The 13,287-nt window shown below is 41.4% G+C and overlaps 1 protein-coding gene across 1 annotated transcript in view; it reads left to right on the forward strand.

Annotated features, from left to right (window-relative positions):
- The window catches only part of LOC135509096 (netrin-G1-like), a 194,617-nt gene that overhangs the window by 133,150 nt on the left and 48,180 nt on the right, over positions 1-13,287 (forward strand). Inside the window, exon 3 of the mRNA XM_064929422.1 lies at positions 296-474. Within this exon, the coding sequence (XP_064785494.1) occupies positions 296-474 (179 nt within the window). The remainder of the gene's footprint in view (positions 1-295; positions 475-13,287) is intronic.

Below are 13,287 nucleotides of genomic sequence, written 5' to 3' on the forward strand. Positions count from 1 at the left end.
TAGACATGAAGGTTTGTGTTAGCTTCCCAGTCAGTCATATTTGATTCAAGTCAATGAAATAGTTGATATAAATGTTATCCGGGAGTAAGCACTGTAATCCGGCTTGAAGAACCAACCCACAGCCTTTGGAACAAATAATAACAAGCATTAACATTCTGTCTGTCGCATGGTGTTTTCCATCTCAGATCCAAGTGCAACCCGGACGCCACTCTTATAGAAGATCATTTGTGTTCAATGACTTATCTGGCTACGAATAAAGGTGAAATAAATATGATTGTCTGTTTTCCCTCCTCAGGTGTAAGTGTAACCTGCACTCCAACAGCTGTGTGTTTGACAAGGACAAGGGGAAGCTGGGGTGTGAGTGTGAACACAACACAACAGGACCAGACTGCGGCCGCTGTAAGAGACACTACCACGGACGACCCTGGAGCGTTGGATCCTACCTGCCCATCCCCAGAGGAACTGCTAACATCTGTGAGTAGACTACGTCTATCTAAAACCAATTGTGGAAAAAGTTTCACTCGTTCAATAGAATCTAATCAAGAATAAAATAATGATATATGAGGCATGTGGGCTTTTCGTCAATCTTGGAGGGGATTTCTGTCACCAGGAAAGTGACTACCTTTCCTGGTGTTTCTAACACCAGGAAAGGTAACTCTAGGGAAGCTCGAAGAGGAATAAGGTGCTATATCCAGCACTGAGGGAGAAGATGCTATTATCAGCCCAGCACTGAGGGAGAAGATGCTATTATCAGCCCAGCACTGAGGGAGAAGGTGCTATAGCCAGCCCAGCACTGAGGGAGAAGGTGCTATAACCGGCCCAACACTGAAGGATAAGGTGTTATAGCCAGCCCAGCACTGAGGGATAAGGTGCCATAATCAGCCCAACACTGAAGGATAAGGTGTTATAGCCAGCCCAGCACTGAGGGATAAGGTGTTATAGCCAGCCCAGCACTGAGGGATAAGGTGTTATAGCCAGCCCAGCACTGAGGGATAAGGTAGTATAATCAGCCCAACACTGAAGGATAAGGTGTTATAGCCAGCCCAGCACTGAGGGATAAGGTGTTATAGCCAGCCCAGCACTGAGGGATAAGGTGTTATAGCCAGCCCAGCACTGAGGGATAAGGTAGTATAATCAGCTCAACACTGAAGGATAAGGTGTTATAGCCAGCCCAGCACTGAGGGAGAAGATGCTATTATCAGCCCAACACTGAGGGAGAAGATGCTATTATCAGCCCAACACTGAGGGAGAAGATGCTATTATCAGCCCAACACTGAGGGAGAAGATGCTATTATCAGCCCAACACTGAGGGAGAAGGTGTTATATCCAACACTGAGGGATAAGGTAGTATAATCAGCTCAACACTGAGGGATAAGGTAGTATAATCAGCTCAACACTGAGGGATAAGGTAGTATAATCAGCCCAACACTGAAGGATAAGGTAGTATAATCAGCTCAACACTGAGGGATAAGGTAGTATAATCAGCCCAACACTGAGGGATAAGGTAGTATAATCAGCCCAACACTGAGGGACAAGGTGCTATAATCAGCCCAACACTGAGGGATAAGGTAGTATAATCAGCTCAACACTGAGGGATAAGGTGCTATAATCAGCCCAGCACTGAGGGAGAAGGTGCTATAATCAGCCCAGCACTGAGCGATAAGGTGCTATAATCGGCCAAACACTGAGCGGTATGGTGTTATATCCAACACCATGGGTAAGGTAGTATAATCAGCTCAAAACTGATTATAGCTGAGGGATAAGAGCTGATTATAGCACCTTATCCCTCAGTCTACAATCAGCCAAGGGAAAAGGTGTTATAGCCAGACCAACACTGAGGGATGAAGTATTATAGCCAGACCAACACTGAGGAATGAACTATTATAGCCAGACCAACACTGAGGGATGAAATATTATAGCCAGACCAACACTGAGGGATGAAGTATTGTAGCCAGACAAACACTGAGGGATGAAGTATTGTAGCCAGACCAACACTGAGGGATGAAATATTATAGCCAGACCAACACTGAGGGATGAAGTATTGTAGCCAGACCAACACTGAGGGATGAAGTATTGTAGCCAGACCAACACTGAGGGATGAAGTATTATAGCCAGACCAACACTGAGGGATGAAGTATTATAGCCAGACCAACACTGAGGGATATGGTCAGTATAAATGTGTGTGCTTGTTATGTGTGTGTGAGCAAATTAAGAGTATGTGGGTGCGTGTGTGTGTGTGTGTGTGTGCGTGTGTGTGTATGTGTGTGTGTGTGTGTGTGTGTGTGTGTGTGTGTGTGTGTGTGTGTGTGTGTGTGTGTGTGTGTGTGTGTGTGTGTGTGTGTGTGTGTGTGTGTGTGTATATATATATATATATATGCATGTTATGTGTGTGAGTGAAGTGAGTGTGTGTGTGTGTATATATGCATATTATGTGTGTGTGTGAGCAAATGAAGTGAGTGTTTGTGTGTGTGTGTGTGTGTGTGTATATATGCATATTTTGTGTGTGTGTGAGCAAATGAAGTGAGTGTTTTTGTGTGTGTGTGTGTGTGTGTGTGTGTGTGTGTGTGTGTGTGTGTGTGTGTGTGTGTGTGTGTGTGTGTGTGTGTGTGTGTGTGTGTGTGTGTGTGCGTGTGTGTACCTGTGTGTGCATTCAGGGTGTGTGCACATACTCCCATGTGTGCCTTCATACCCATGTATGTGTCATCTAAGGAGAAGTGCCTTGATTTCCCCCTAAACTGCGCTCCTCCAGTTAGGAGACTCTCTGCAATGTGAGACCAGCTGTCCCTCTCTCTCAGATTGACAGGGCGTTATTAAAAAACGCCAACCCCTCGGACGCATCTGCACTGAACGGATAAAACCCCAGACCCACTCTCCATATGCTCCATATCAAAAAAGGATATGACACACTGGTTTGGAGAAAGACAGAATGCAATGATATTGCATATGGCACCCTGGTATTATTGCATAATACCAGAATAACACAGGTGTGGAAGTAAAAATAAAAATAAAAATGTGTCTTCGATTTGAGTTATTTGTTATTCTCTCATAAGAGAAGACTATTTCTGCATCCAAAATGGCCCCCTATTCCTACTTTTGACCAGAGCCCTATGAGCCATTGTAGTGCACTGTGTAGGGAATAGGATGCCAGTTGGCATGTAACCTATAGCACACAACATGGGGCGTTCCATGCGTTTTTCCCCATGCAGCAACTAACGCAACGGCTCATATTTCCTGCTAGAATATTAACCGTACGGTCCTTGAAGACAAATTTGCTGAAAGTGCAGAATTTAATTCTAGTTTAATAGCACTCATCTGTCATCAAGTCATTGTCTTCAGTCACAATAGCAATACATCTCCTAGTGACAGACGGGGGGATTACATTTTACATATTTCATATTCAGGACCTTAGTGAACATATGCAGATATATAGCTGTACGTGACCCTCCATGTAAACATCAGGACCCAACATATGCAGATATATAGCTGTACGTGACCCTCCATGTAAAAACCTAAGATGAAAGGAGGCTCTCTGTTGCTAGGGGACTAGAGCTGTCAGGATAAAAGGGATGAACTATGGACAAGAATACATCTACACTGTCATATACATTAGATATAGACATATTCTAAATGATCAAAAGTATGTGGACACCTGCTTGTCGATCATCTCATTCCAAAATCATGGGCATTAATATGGAGCCCCATTGGCTGCTATAACAGCCTTCACTCTCCTGGGAATGCAATCAAATGAAATCTTATTTGTCACATGTGACTTTTCCGTGAAATACTTATTTACAAGTAACCAACATTGCAGTTTTAAGAAAAAGAAGAGTTATGAAAATATTTACTAAATAAAAAATATATATATATATTAAAAGTGACAATAAAATAACAATAATGAATCTATCCATATAGGGGCTACCGGTATCGAGTCAATGTGCTGGGGTACAGATTCATTGAGGTAATATGTACATGTAGGTTGGGGTAAAGTGACTATGCATAGATAATAAACAGACAGTAGCAGCAAAGTTTTTTTTAAAGGGTGGAGTCAATGCAAAAATTCCAGGTGGTCATTTGATTAGATGTTCAGGAGTCTTATGGCTTGGGGTTAGAAGCTGATAAGAAGCCTTTTGGACCTAGACCTGGCGCTCTGGTACCACTTGCAGCACAACTAGGGTGGCTGGAGTCTTTGGCAATTTTTAGGGCTTTCCTCTGACACTGCCTGGTGTAGAGGTCCTGGGTGGCAGGAAGGTCGGCCGTACGCACTACCCCCTGAAGCGCCTTGCGGTTGGAGGCTGAGCAGTTGCCATACCAGGCGGTGATTAAACCAGTCAGGATGCTCTCGATGGTGCAGCTGTAGAACGTTTTGAGGTTCTGAGGATCTAAGCCAAGGGGGAATATGTCATGCCAACTTCACAACTGTCTTAGTGTGTTTGCACCATAAAAGTTTGTTGGTGATGTGGACACCAAGGAACTAGAAGTTCTCAACCTGCCCCACTACAGCCCCGTCGATGAGAATGGGACATGCTTGGTCCTCCTGTTCCTGTAGTCCACAATCATCTCCTTTGTCTTGATCACATTGAGGGAGAGATTTGATGTCCGGGGCACCACACTGCCAGGTCTCTGACTTCCTCTCATCAGGCCTACCACCGTTGTGTCATCGGCAAACTTAATGATGGTGTTGGAGTCGTGCTTGGCCACGCAGTCATGGGTGAACAGGGAGCACAAGAGGGGACTGAGCACGCACCCCTGAGGGGCACCCATATTGAGGTTCAGCATGGCAGATGTGTTGTTGCCTCTCCTTACCACCTGGAGGGCGACCCGTCATGAAGTCCAGGATCCAGTTGAAAAGGGAGGTGTTTAGTCCCAGGGTCCTTAGCTTAGTGATGAACCTTGAGGGCACTGTGGTGTTGAACACTGAGTTGTAGTCAATGAATAGCATTCTCACATAGGTGTTCATTTTATCGAGGGCAGGGTGGAGTGCAATAGAGATTGCATCATCTGTGGATCTGTTGGGGCGGTATGCTGATTGGAGTGGGTCTAGGGCTTCTGGGATGAAGGTGTTGATGTGAGCGAGGACAAGCATTTCAAAGCACTTCATGGCTAAGGATATGAGTGCTACAGGTCGAGAGTCATTTAGGCAGTTTACCTTAGTGTTCTTGGGCACAAGGACTATGGTGGTCTGCTTGAAACATGTACAGTACCAGTCCATATTATGGCAAAAACAGCTCAAATAAGCAAAGAGAGACTACAGTTCATCATTACTTTAAGACATGAAGGTCAGTCAATGCGGAATATTTCAAGAACTTTGAAAGTTTCTTCAAGTGCAGTCGCAAAAACCATCAAGCGCTATCATGAAACTGGCTCTCATGAGGTCCGCCACAGGAAAGGATTAACCAGTCACCTGCAGAGGATAAACTCATTTGAGTTACCACCCTCCGAAATTGCAACCAAAATAAATGCTTCACCGTGTTCAAGTAACAGACATATCTCAACATTAACTGTTTAGAGGAGGCTATGTAAGGGCTATTTGACCAAGGAGAGTGATGGAATGCTGCATCAGATGACCTGGCAACAATCTCCAACCAGAACTCAATGAAGACGGTTTGGGAGGTTTTGGACCGCAGACTGAAGGAAAAGCAGCCAACAAGTGCTCAGAGTATTTTTGAACTCCTTCGAGACTGTTGAAAAACATTCCTCATGAAGCTGGTTGAGAGAATACCAAGAGTGTGCAAAGCTGTCATCAAGGCAAATGGTGGCTACATTAAAGAATCTAAATATAAAATATATTTTGATTTGCTGATCACTTTTTTGGTTACTACTTGATTCCATATGTGTTATTACATAATTTGGATGTCTTCATTATTATTCTACAATCTACAAAATACTGTAGGTGTCACAGACTGGGTCAGACACATGTTGAAAATGTCAGTGAAGACATTTGCCAGTTGGTCAGCGCATGCTCTGAGTACAAGTCCTAGTAATCCATCTGGCCATTGTGAAGGGTGACTTTTTTAAAGGTCTTAATCACATTGGCTATGGAGAGTGTGATCACACGGTCGTCCCGAAAAGCTGGTGCGCTCATGCATGCTTCAATGTTGCTTACCTCGAAGTACGCATATAAGTTATTTAGCTCGTCTGGTAGGTTGGGGCTGGGCTTCCTTTTTTTTGCAATAGACTGGCCTGCACAGAGCCCTGGCCTCAACACATTTGAACACCGTTGGGATGAATTGCAACGCCGACTGCGAGCCAGGTCTAATCGCCCAACACCAGTGCCCAACCTCACTGATGCTGTTGTGGCTGAATAGAAGCAAGTCCGCAGCAATGTTCCAACATCTAGCGGAAAGCCTTCCCAGAAGTGCGGAGGCTGTTAAAGCAGCATTGTTCCAACATCTAGTGGAAAGCCTTCCCAGAAGAGCGAAGGCTGTTATAGCAGCATTGTTCCAACATCTAGTGGAAAGCCTTCCCAGAAGAGTGGAGGCTGTTATAGCAGCATTGTTCCAACATCTAGTGGAAAGCCTTCCCCAGAAGAATGGAGGCTGTTATAGCAGCATTGTTCCAATATCTAGTAGAAAGCCTTCCCAGAAGAGCAGAGGCTGTTATAGCAGCAAAGGGGGAGAAAAAACACATTTTGGAATGAGATGTTCAATGAGCAGGTGTCCACATATTTTTTTGTGATGTAGTGTATATAGTGGTGGAATGTTATGTGATTTAGTTATTTCATTAAGTGCCTTAATGTGTTTGGAACCCCAGAAGAGCCTCGGCAAATGGGGATGCCTAATAAGTACAAATATAACTGATTTAACCATAGAATGGGATTGATATATTGTGCTTGATAGAAGGTTTGATAGAACTGATATAATTGATAGAACTGAAGAATGGGTTTGAAAGAACTGGTAGAATTGATATAACTGATAGAACTGACAGAACTGATAGATTTGACAAAAATGATAGAACTGTAGGGTTTGATAGAACTGATATAATTGATAGAACTGTAGGGTTTGATAGAACTGACAGAACTGATAGAACTGATAGAATTGATAGGCCTGAACGGTTTGATATAACTATATGATTTGATAGAACTGTAGGGTTTGATAGAACTGGCAGAACAGACAGAACTGATAGGACGGATATAACTTTACAGTTTGATAGAACCGTAGGGTTTGATAGAACTGACAGAACTCATAGAACTGATAGAATTGATAGGGCTGAACGGTTTGATATAACTATATGATTTGATAGAACTGTAGGGTTTGATAGAACTGACAGAACTGATAGAACTGATAGAATTGATAGGGCTGAACGGTTTGATATAACTATATCATTTGATATTACTGTAGGGTTTGATAGAACTGACAGAACAGACAGAACTGATAGGACGGATATAACTTTACAGTTTGATAGAACCGTAGGGTTTGATAGAACTGACAGAACTCATAGAACTGATAGAATTGATAGGGCTGAACGGTTTGATATAACTATATGATTTGATAGAACTGTAGGGTTTGATAGAACTGACAGAACAGACAGAACTGATAGGACGGATATAACTTTACAGTTTGATAGAACCGTAGGGTTTGATAGAACTGACAGAACTCATAGAACTGATAGAATTGATAGAACTGAACAGTTTGATAGAACTGTAGGGTTTGATGTACTGATAGAACTTATAGAACTGAACGGTTTGATAGAGCTGTAGGGTTTGATGTACTGACATCACTGATAGAACTGATAGAACGGTAGGGTTTGATGTACTGACAGAAAAGACAGAACTGATTGAACTGGTAGAACTGATAGAACTGGTAGAACTGACACAACTGCTAGAACTGATAGAACTGACACAACGGCTAGAACTGATAGAACTGACACAACTGCTAGAACTGATAGAACTGACAGAACTGGAAGAGCTGATAGAACTGATAGAACTGGTAGAACTGACACAACTGACAGAACTGGTAGAACTGGTAGAAGTGATAGAACTGATAGAACTGACACAACTGGTAGAACTGGTAGAACTGACACAACTGCTAGAACTGATAGAACTGACACAACTGCTAGAACTGATAGAACTGACAGAACTGGAAGAGCTGATAGAACTGGTAGAACTGACACAACTGACAGAACTGGTAGAACTGGTAGAAGTGATAGAACTGATAGAACTGACACAACTGGTAGAACTGGTAGAACTGGTAGAAGTGATAGAACTGATAGAACTGACACAACTAGTAGAAGTGATAGAACTGGTAGAACTGACACAACTGGTAGAAGTGATAGAACTGGTAGAAGTGATAGAACTGGTAGAACTGGTAGAACTGACACAACTGGTAGAAGTGATAGAACTGGTAGAACTGGTAGAACTGACACAACTGGTAGAACTGATAGAACTGATAGAACTGACACAACTGCTAGAACTGACAGAACTGGAAGAGCTGATAGAACTGGTAGAACTGACACAACTGCTAGAACTGATAGAACTGATAGAACTGACAGAACTGGAAGAGCTGATAGAACTGGTAGAACTGACACAACTGACAGAACTGGTAGAACTGGTAGAAGTGATAGAACTGATAGAACTGACACAACACGTAGAACTGATAGAACTGATAGAACTGGTAGAACTGATAGAAATGATAGAACTGACACAACTGGTCGAAGTGATAGAACTGGTAGAACTGATAGAACTGGTAGAACTGATAGAACTGATAGAACTGACACAACACGTAGAACTGATAGAACTGATAGAACTGGTAGAAGTGATAGAACTGATAGAACTGACACAATACGTAGAACTGATAGAACTGATAGAACTGGTAGAACTGATAGAAATGATAGAACTGACACAACTGGTCGAAGTGATATAACTGGTAGAACTGATAGAACTTGTAGAAGTGATAGAATTGATAGAAATGGTAGAAGTGATAGAACTGACAGAAATGTTAGAGCTGATAGAACTGATATAAATGATACAACTGGTAGAAGTGATAGAACTGATACAACTGGTAGAACTGATAGAACTGAGAGAACTGATAGAACTGGTAGAACTGATAGAACTGATAGAACTGATATAACTGGTAGAACTGATAGAACTGATAGAACTGAGAGAACTGACACAACTGGTAGAACTGATACAACTGATAGAACTGACACAACTGGTAGAACTGATAGAACTGAGAGAACTGGTAGAACTGATAGAACTGATAGAACTGAGAGAACTGACACAACTGGTAGAACTGATAGAACTGATAGAACTGACACAACTGGTAGAACTGATAGAACTGAGAGAACTGATAGAACTGGTAGAACTGATAGAACTGAGAGAACTGACACAACTGGTAGAACTGATAGAACTGATAGAACTGATAGAACTGAAACAACTGACAGAACTGGAAGAGCTGATAGAACTGATAGAACTGACACAACTGGTAGAACTGATAGAACTGAGAGAACTGATAGAACTGGTAGAACTGATAGAACTGGTAGAACTGATAGAACTGCCAAAACTGGTAGAAGTGATAGAACTGGTAGAACTGATAGAACTTGTAGAAGTGATAGAATTGATAGAACTTGTAGAAGTGATAGAATTGATAGAACTGGTAGAAGTGATAGAACTTATAGAACTGACAGAAATGTTAGAGCTGATAGAACTGATATAAATGATACAACTGGTAGAAGTGATAGAACTGACACAACTGGTAGAAGTGATATAACTGATAGAACTGACAGAACTGGTAGAAGTGATAGAACTGACAGAACTGATATAACTGGTAGAACTGATAGAACTGATAGAACTGGTAGAACTGGTAGAACTGATTGAACTGGTAGAACTGGTAGAACTGGTTGAACTGATAGAACTGGTAGAACTGATAAAACTGGTAGAACTGGTTGAACTTATATAACTGGTAGAACTGATAGAACTGGTTGAACTGATATAACTGGTAGAACTGATAGAACTGATAGAACTGGTAGAACTGGTAGAACTGACAGAACTGGTAGAACTGGTTGAACTGATATAACTGGTAGAACTGATAGAACTGATAGAACTGGTAGAACTGGTAGAACTGACAGAACTGATATAACTGGTAGAACTGATAGAACTGATATAACTGGTAGAACTGATAGAACTGATAGAACTGGTAGAACTGGTTGAACTGATATAACTGGTAGAACTGATAGAACTGATAGAACTGGTAGAACTGGTAGAACTGACAGAACTGATATAACTGGTAGAACTGATAGTACTGATAGAACTGGTAGAACTGGTAGAACTGACACAACTGGTAGAAGTGATAGAACTGACAAAACTGGTAGAAGTGATAGAACTGGTAGAACTGGTTGAACTGATAGAAATGTTAGAGCTGATAGAACTGGTAGAACTGATAGAACTGGTAGAACTGACACAACTGGTAGAAGTGATAGAACTAATAGAACTGACAGAAATGTTAGAGCTGATAGAACTGGTAGAACTGATAGAAATGATACAACTGGTAGAACTAATAGAACTGACAGAACTGGTAGAACTGACACAACTGACAGAACTGGTAGAACTGATAGAACTGACACAACTGGTAGAAGTGATAGAACTGATAGAACTGACAGAACTGGTAGAACTGATAGAACACAACTGGTAGAACTGATAGAACTGATAGAACTGGTAGAACTGATAGAACTGGTAGAACTGATAGAACTGGTAGAACTGATAGAACTGACAGAACTGGAAGAGCTGATAGAACTGGTAGAACTGACACAACTGACAGAACTGGTAGAACTGATAGAACTGACACAACTGGTAGAACTGATAGAACTGATAGAACTGGTAGAACTGATAGAACTGACAGAACTGGAAGAGCTGATAGAACTGGTAGAACTGACACAACTGACAGAACTGGTAGAACTGTTAGAACTGGTAGAAGTGATAGAACTGATAGAACTGACACAACTGGTAGAACTGTCACAACTGGTAGAACTGATAGAACTGGTAGAACTGGTAGAACTGATAGAACTGACATAACTGCAAGAGCTGATAGAACTGGTAGAACTGAAACAACTGACAGAACTGGTAGAAATGGTAGAAGTGATAGAACTGACAGAACTGGTAGAACTGGTAGAACTGACACAACTGGTAGAACTGATAGAACTGATAGAACTGACACAACTGGTAGAACTGATATAACTGATAGAACTGGTAGAACTGATAGAATTGACAGAACTGGAAGAGCTGATAGAACTGGTAGAACTGATAGAAATGATACAACTGGTAGAACTAATAGAACTGACAGAACTGGTAGAACTGATAGAACTGGTAGAACTGACACAACTGACAGAACTGGTAGAACTGATAGAACTGACACAACTGGTAGAAGTGATAGAACTGATAGAACTGACAGAACTGGTAGAACTGATAGAACACAACTGGTAGAACTGGTAGAACTGATAGAACTGGTAGAACTGATAGAACTGGTAGAACTGACACAACTGGTAGAACTGATAGAATTGACAGAACTGGAAGAGCTGATAGAACTGGTAGAACTGACACAACTGACAGAACTGGTAGAACTGGTAGAACTGACACAACTGGTAGAACTGATAGAACTGATAGAACTGGTAGAACTGATAGAACTGACAGAACTGGAAGAGCTGATAGAACTGGTAGAACTGACACAACTGACAGAACTGGTAGAACTGTTAGAACTGGTAGAAGTGATAGAACTGATAGAACTGACACAACTGGTAGAACTGTCACAACTGGTAGAACTGATAGAACTGGTAGAACTGGTAGAACTGATAGAACTGACATAACTGCAAGAGCTGATAGAACTGGTAGAACTGAAACAACTGACAGAACTGGTAGAAATGGTAGAAGTGATAGAACTGACAGAACTGGTAGAACTGGTAGAACTGACACAACTGGTAGAACTGATAGAACTGATAGAACTGACACAACTGGTAGAACTGATATAACTGATAGAACTGGTAGAACTGATAGAATTGACAGAACTGGAAGAGCTGATAGAACTGGTAGAACTGACACAACTGACAGAACTGGTAGAACTGGTAGAACTGATAGAACTGGTAGAAGTGATAGAACTTATAGAACTGACAGAAATGTTAGAGCTGATAGAACTGATATAAATGATACAACTGGTAGAAGTGATAGAAGTGATAGAACTGGTAGAAGTGATAGAACTGACACAACTGGTAGAAGTGATAGAACTGACAGAACTGATATAACTGGTAGAACTGATAGAACTGATATAACTGGTAGAACTGATAGAACTGATAGAACTGGTAGAACTGATAGAACTGGTAGAACTGGTAGAAGTGATAGAACTTATAGAACTGACAGAAATGTTAGAGCTGATAGAACTGATATAAATGATACAACTGGTAGAAGTGATAGAACTGACACAACTGGTAGAAGTGATATAACTGATAGAACTGACAGAACTGGTAGAAATGATAGAACTGACAGAACTGATATAACTGGTAGAACTGATAGAACTGATAGAACTGGTAGAACTGGTAGAACTGATTGAACTGGTAGAACTGGTAGAACTGGTTGAACTGATAGAACTGGTAGAACTGATAAAACTGGTAGAACTGGTTGAACTTATATAACTGGTAGAACTGATAGAACTGATAGAACTGGTTGAACTGATATAACTGGTAGAACTGATAGAACTGATAGAACTGGTAGAACTGGTAGAACTGACAGAACTGGTAGAACTGGTTGAACTGATATAACTGGTAGAACTGATAGAACTGATAGAACTGGTAGAACTGGTAGAACTGACAGAACTGATATAACTGGTAGAACTGATAGAACTGATATAACTGGTAGAACTGATAGAACTGATAGAACTGGTAGAACTGGTTGAACTGATATAACTGGTAGAACTGATAGAACTGATAGAACTGGTAGAACTGGTAGAACTGGTAGAACTGACAGAACTGATATAACTGGTAGAACTGATAGTACTGATAGAACTGGTAGAACTGGTAGAACTGACACAACTGGTAGAAGTGATAGAACTGACAAAACTGGTAGAAGTGATAGAACTGACCCAACTGGTAGAAGTGATAGAACTGGTAGAACTGGTAGAACTGGTTGAACTGATAGAAATGTTAGAGCTGATAGAACTGGTAGAACTGATAGAACTGGTAGAACTGACACAACTGGTAGAAGTGATAGAACTAATAGAACTGACAGAAATGGTAGAGCTGATAGAACTGGTAGAACTGATAGAAATGATACAACTGGTAGAACTAATAGAACTGACAGAACTGGTAGAA

Source organism: Oncorhynchus masou, chromosome 3, assembly GCF_036934945.1.
Source record: "Oncorhynchus masou masou isolate Uvic2021 chromosome 3, UVic_Omas_1.1, whole genome shotgun sequence".
NCBI lineage: Eukaryota > Metazoa > Chordata > Actinopteri > Salmoniformes > Salmonidae > Oncorhynchus > Oncorhynchus masou.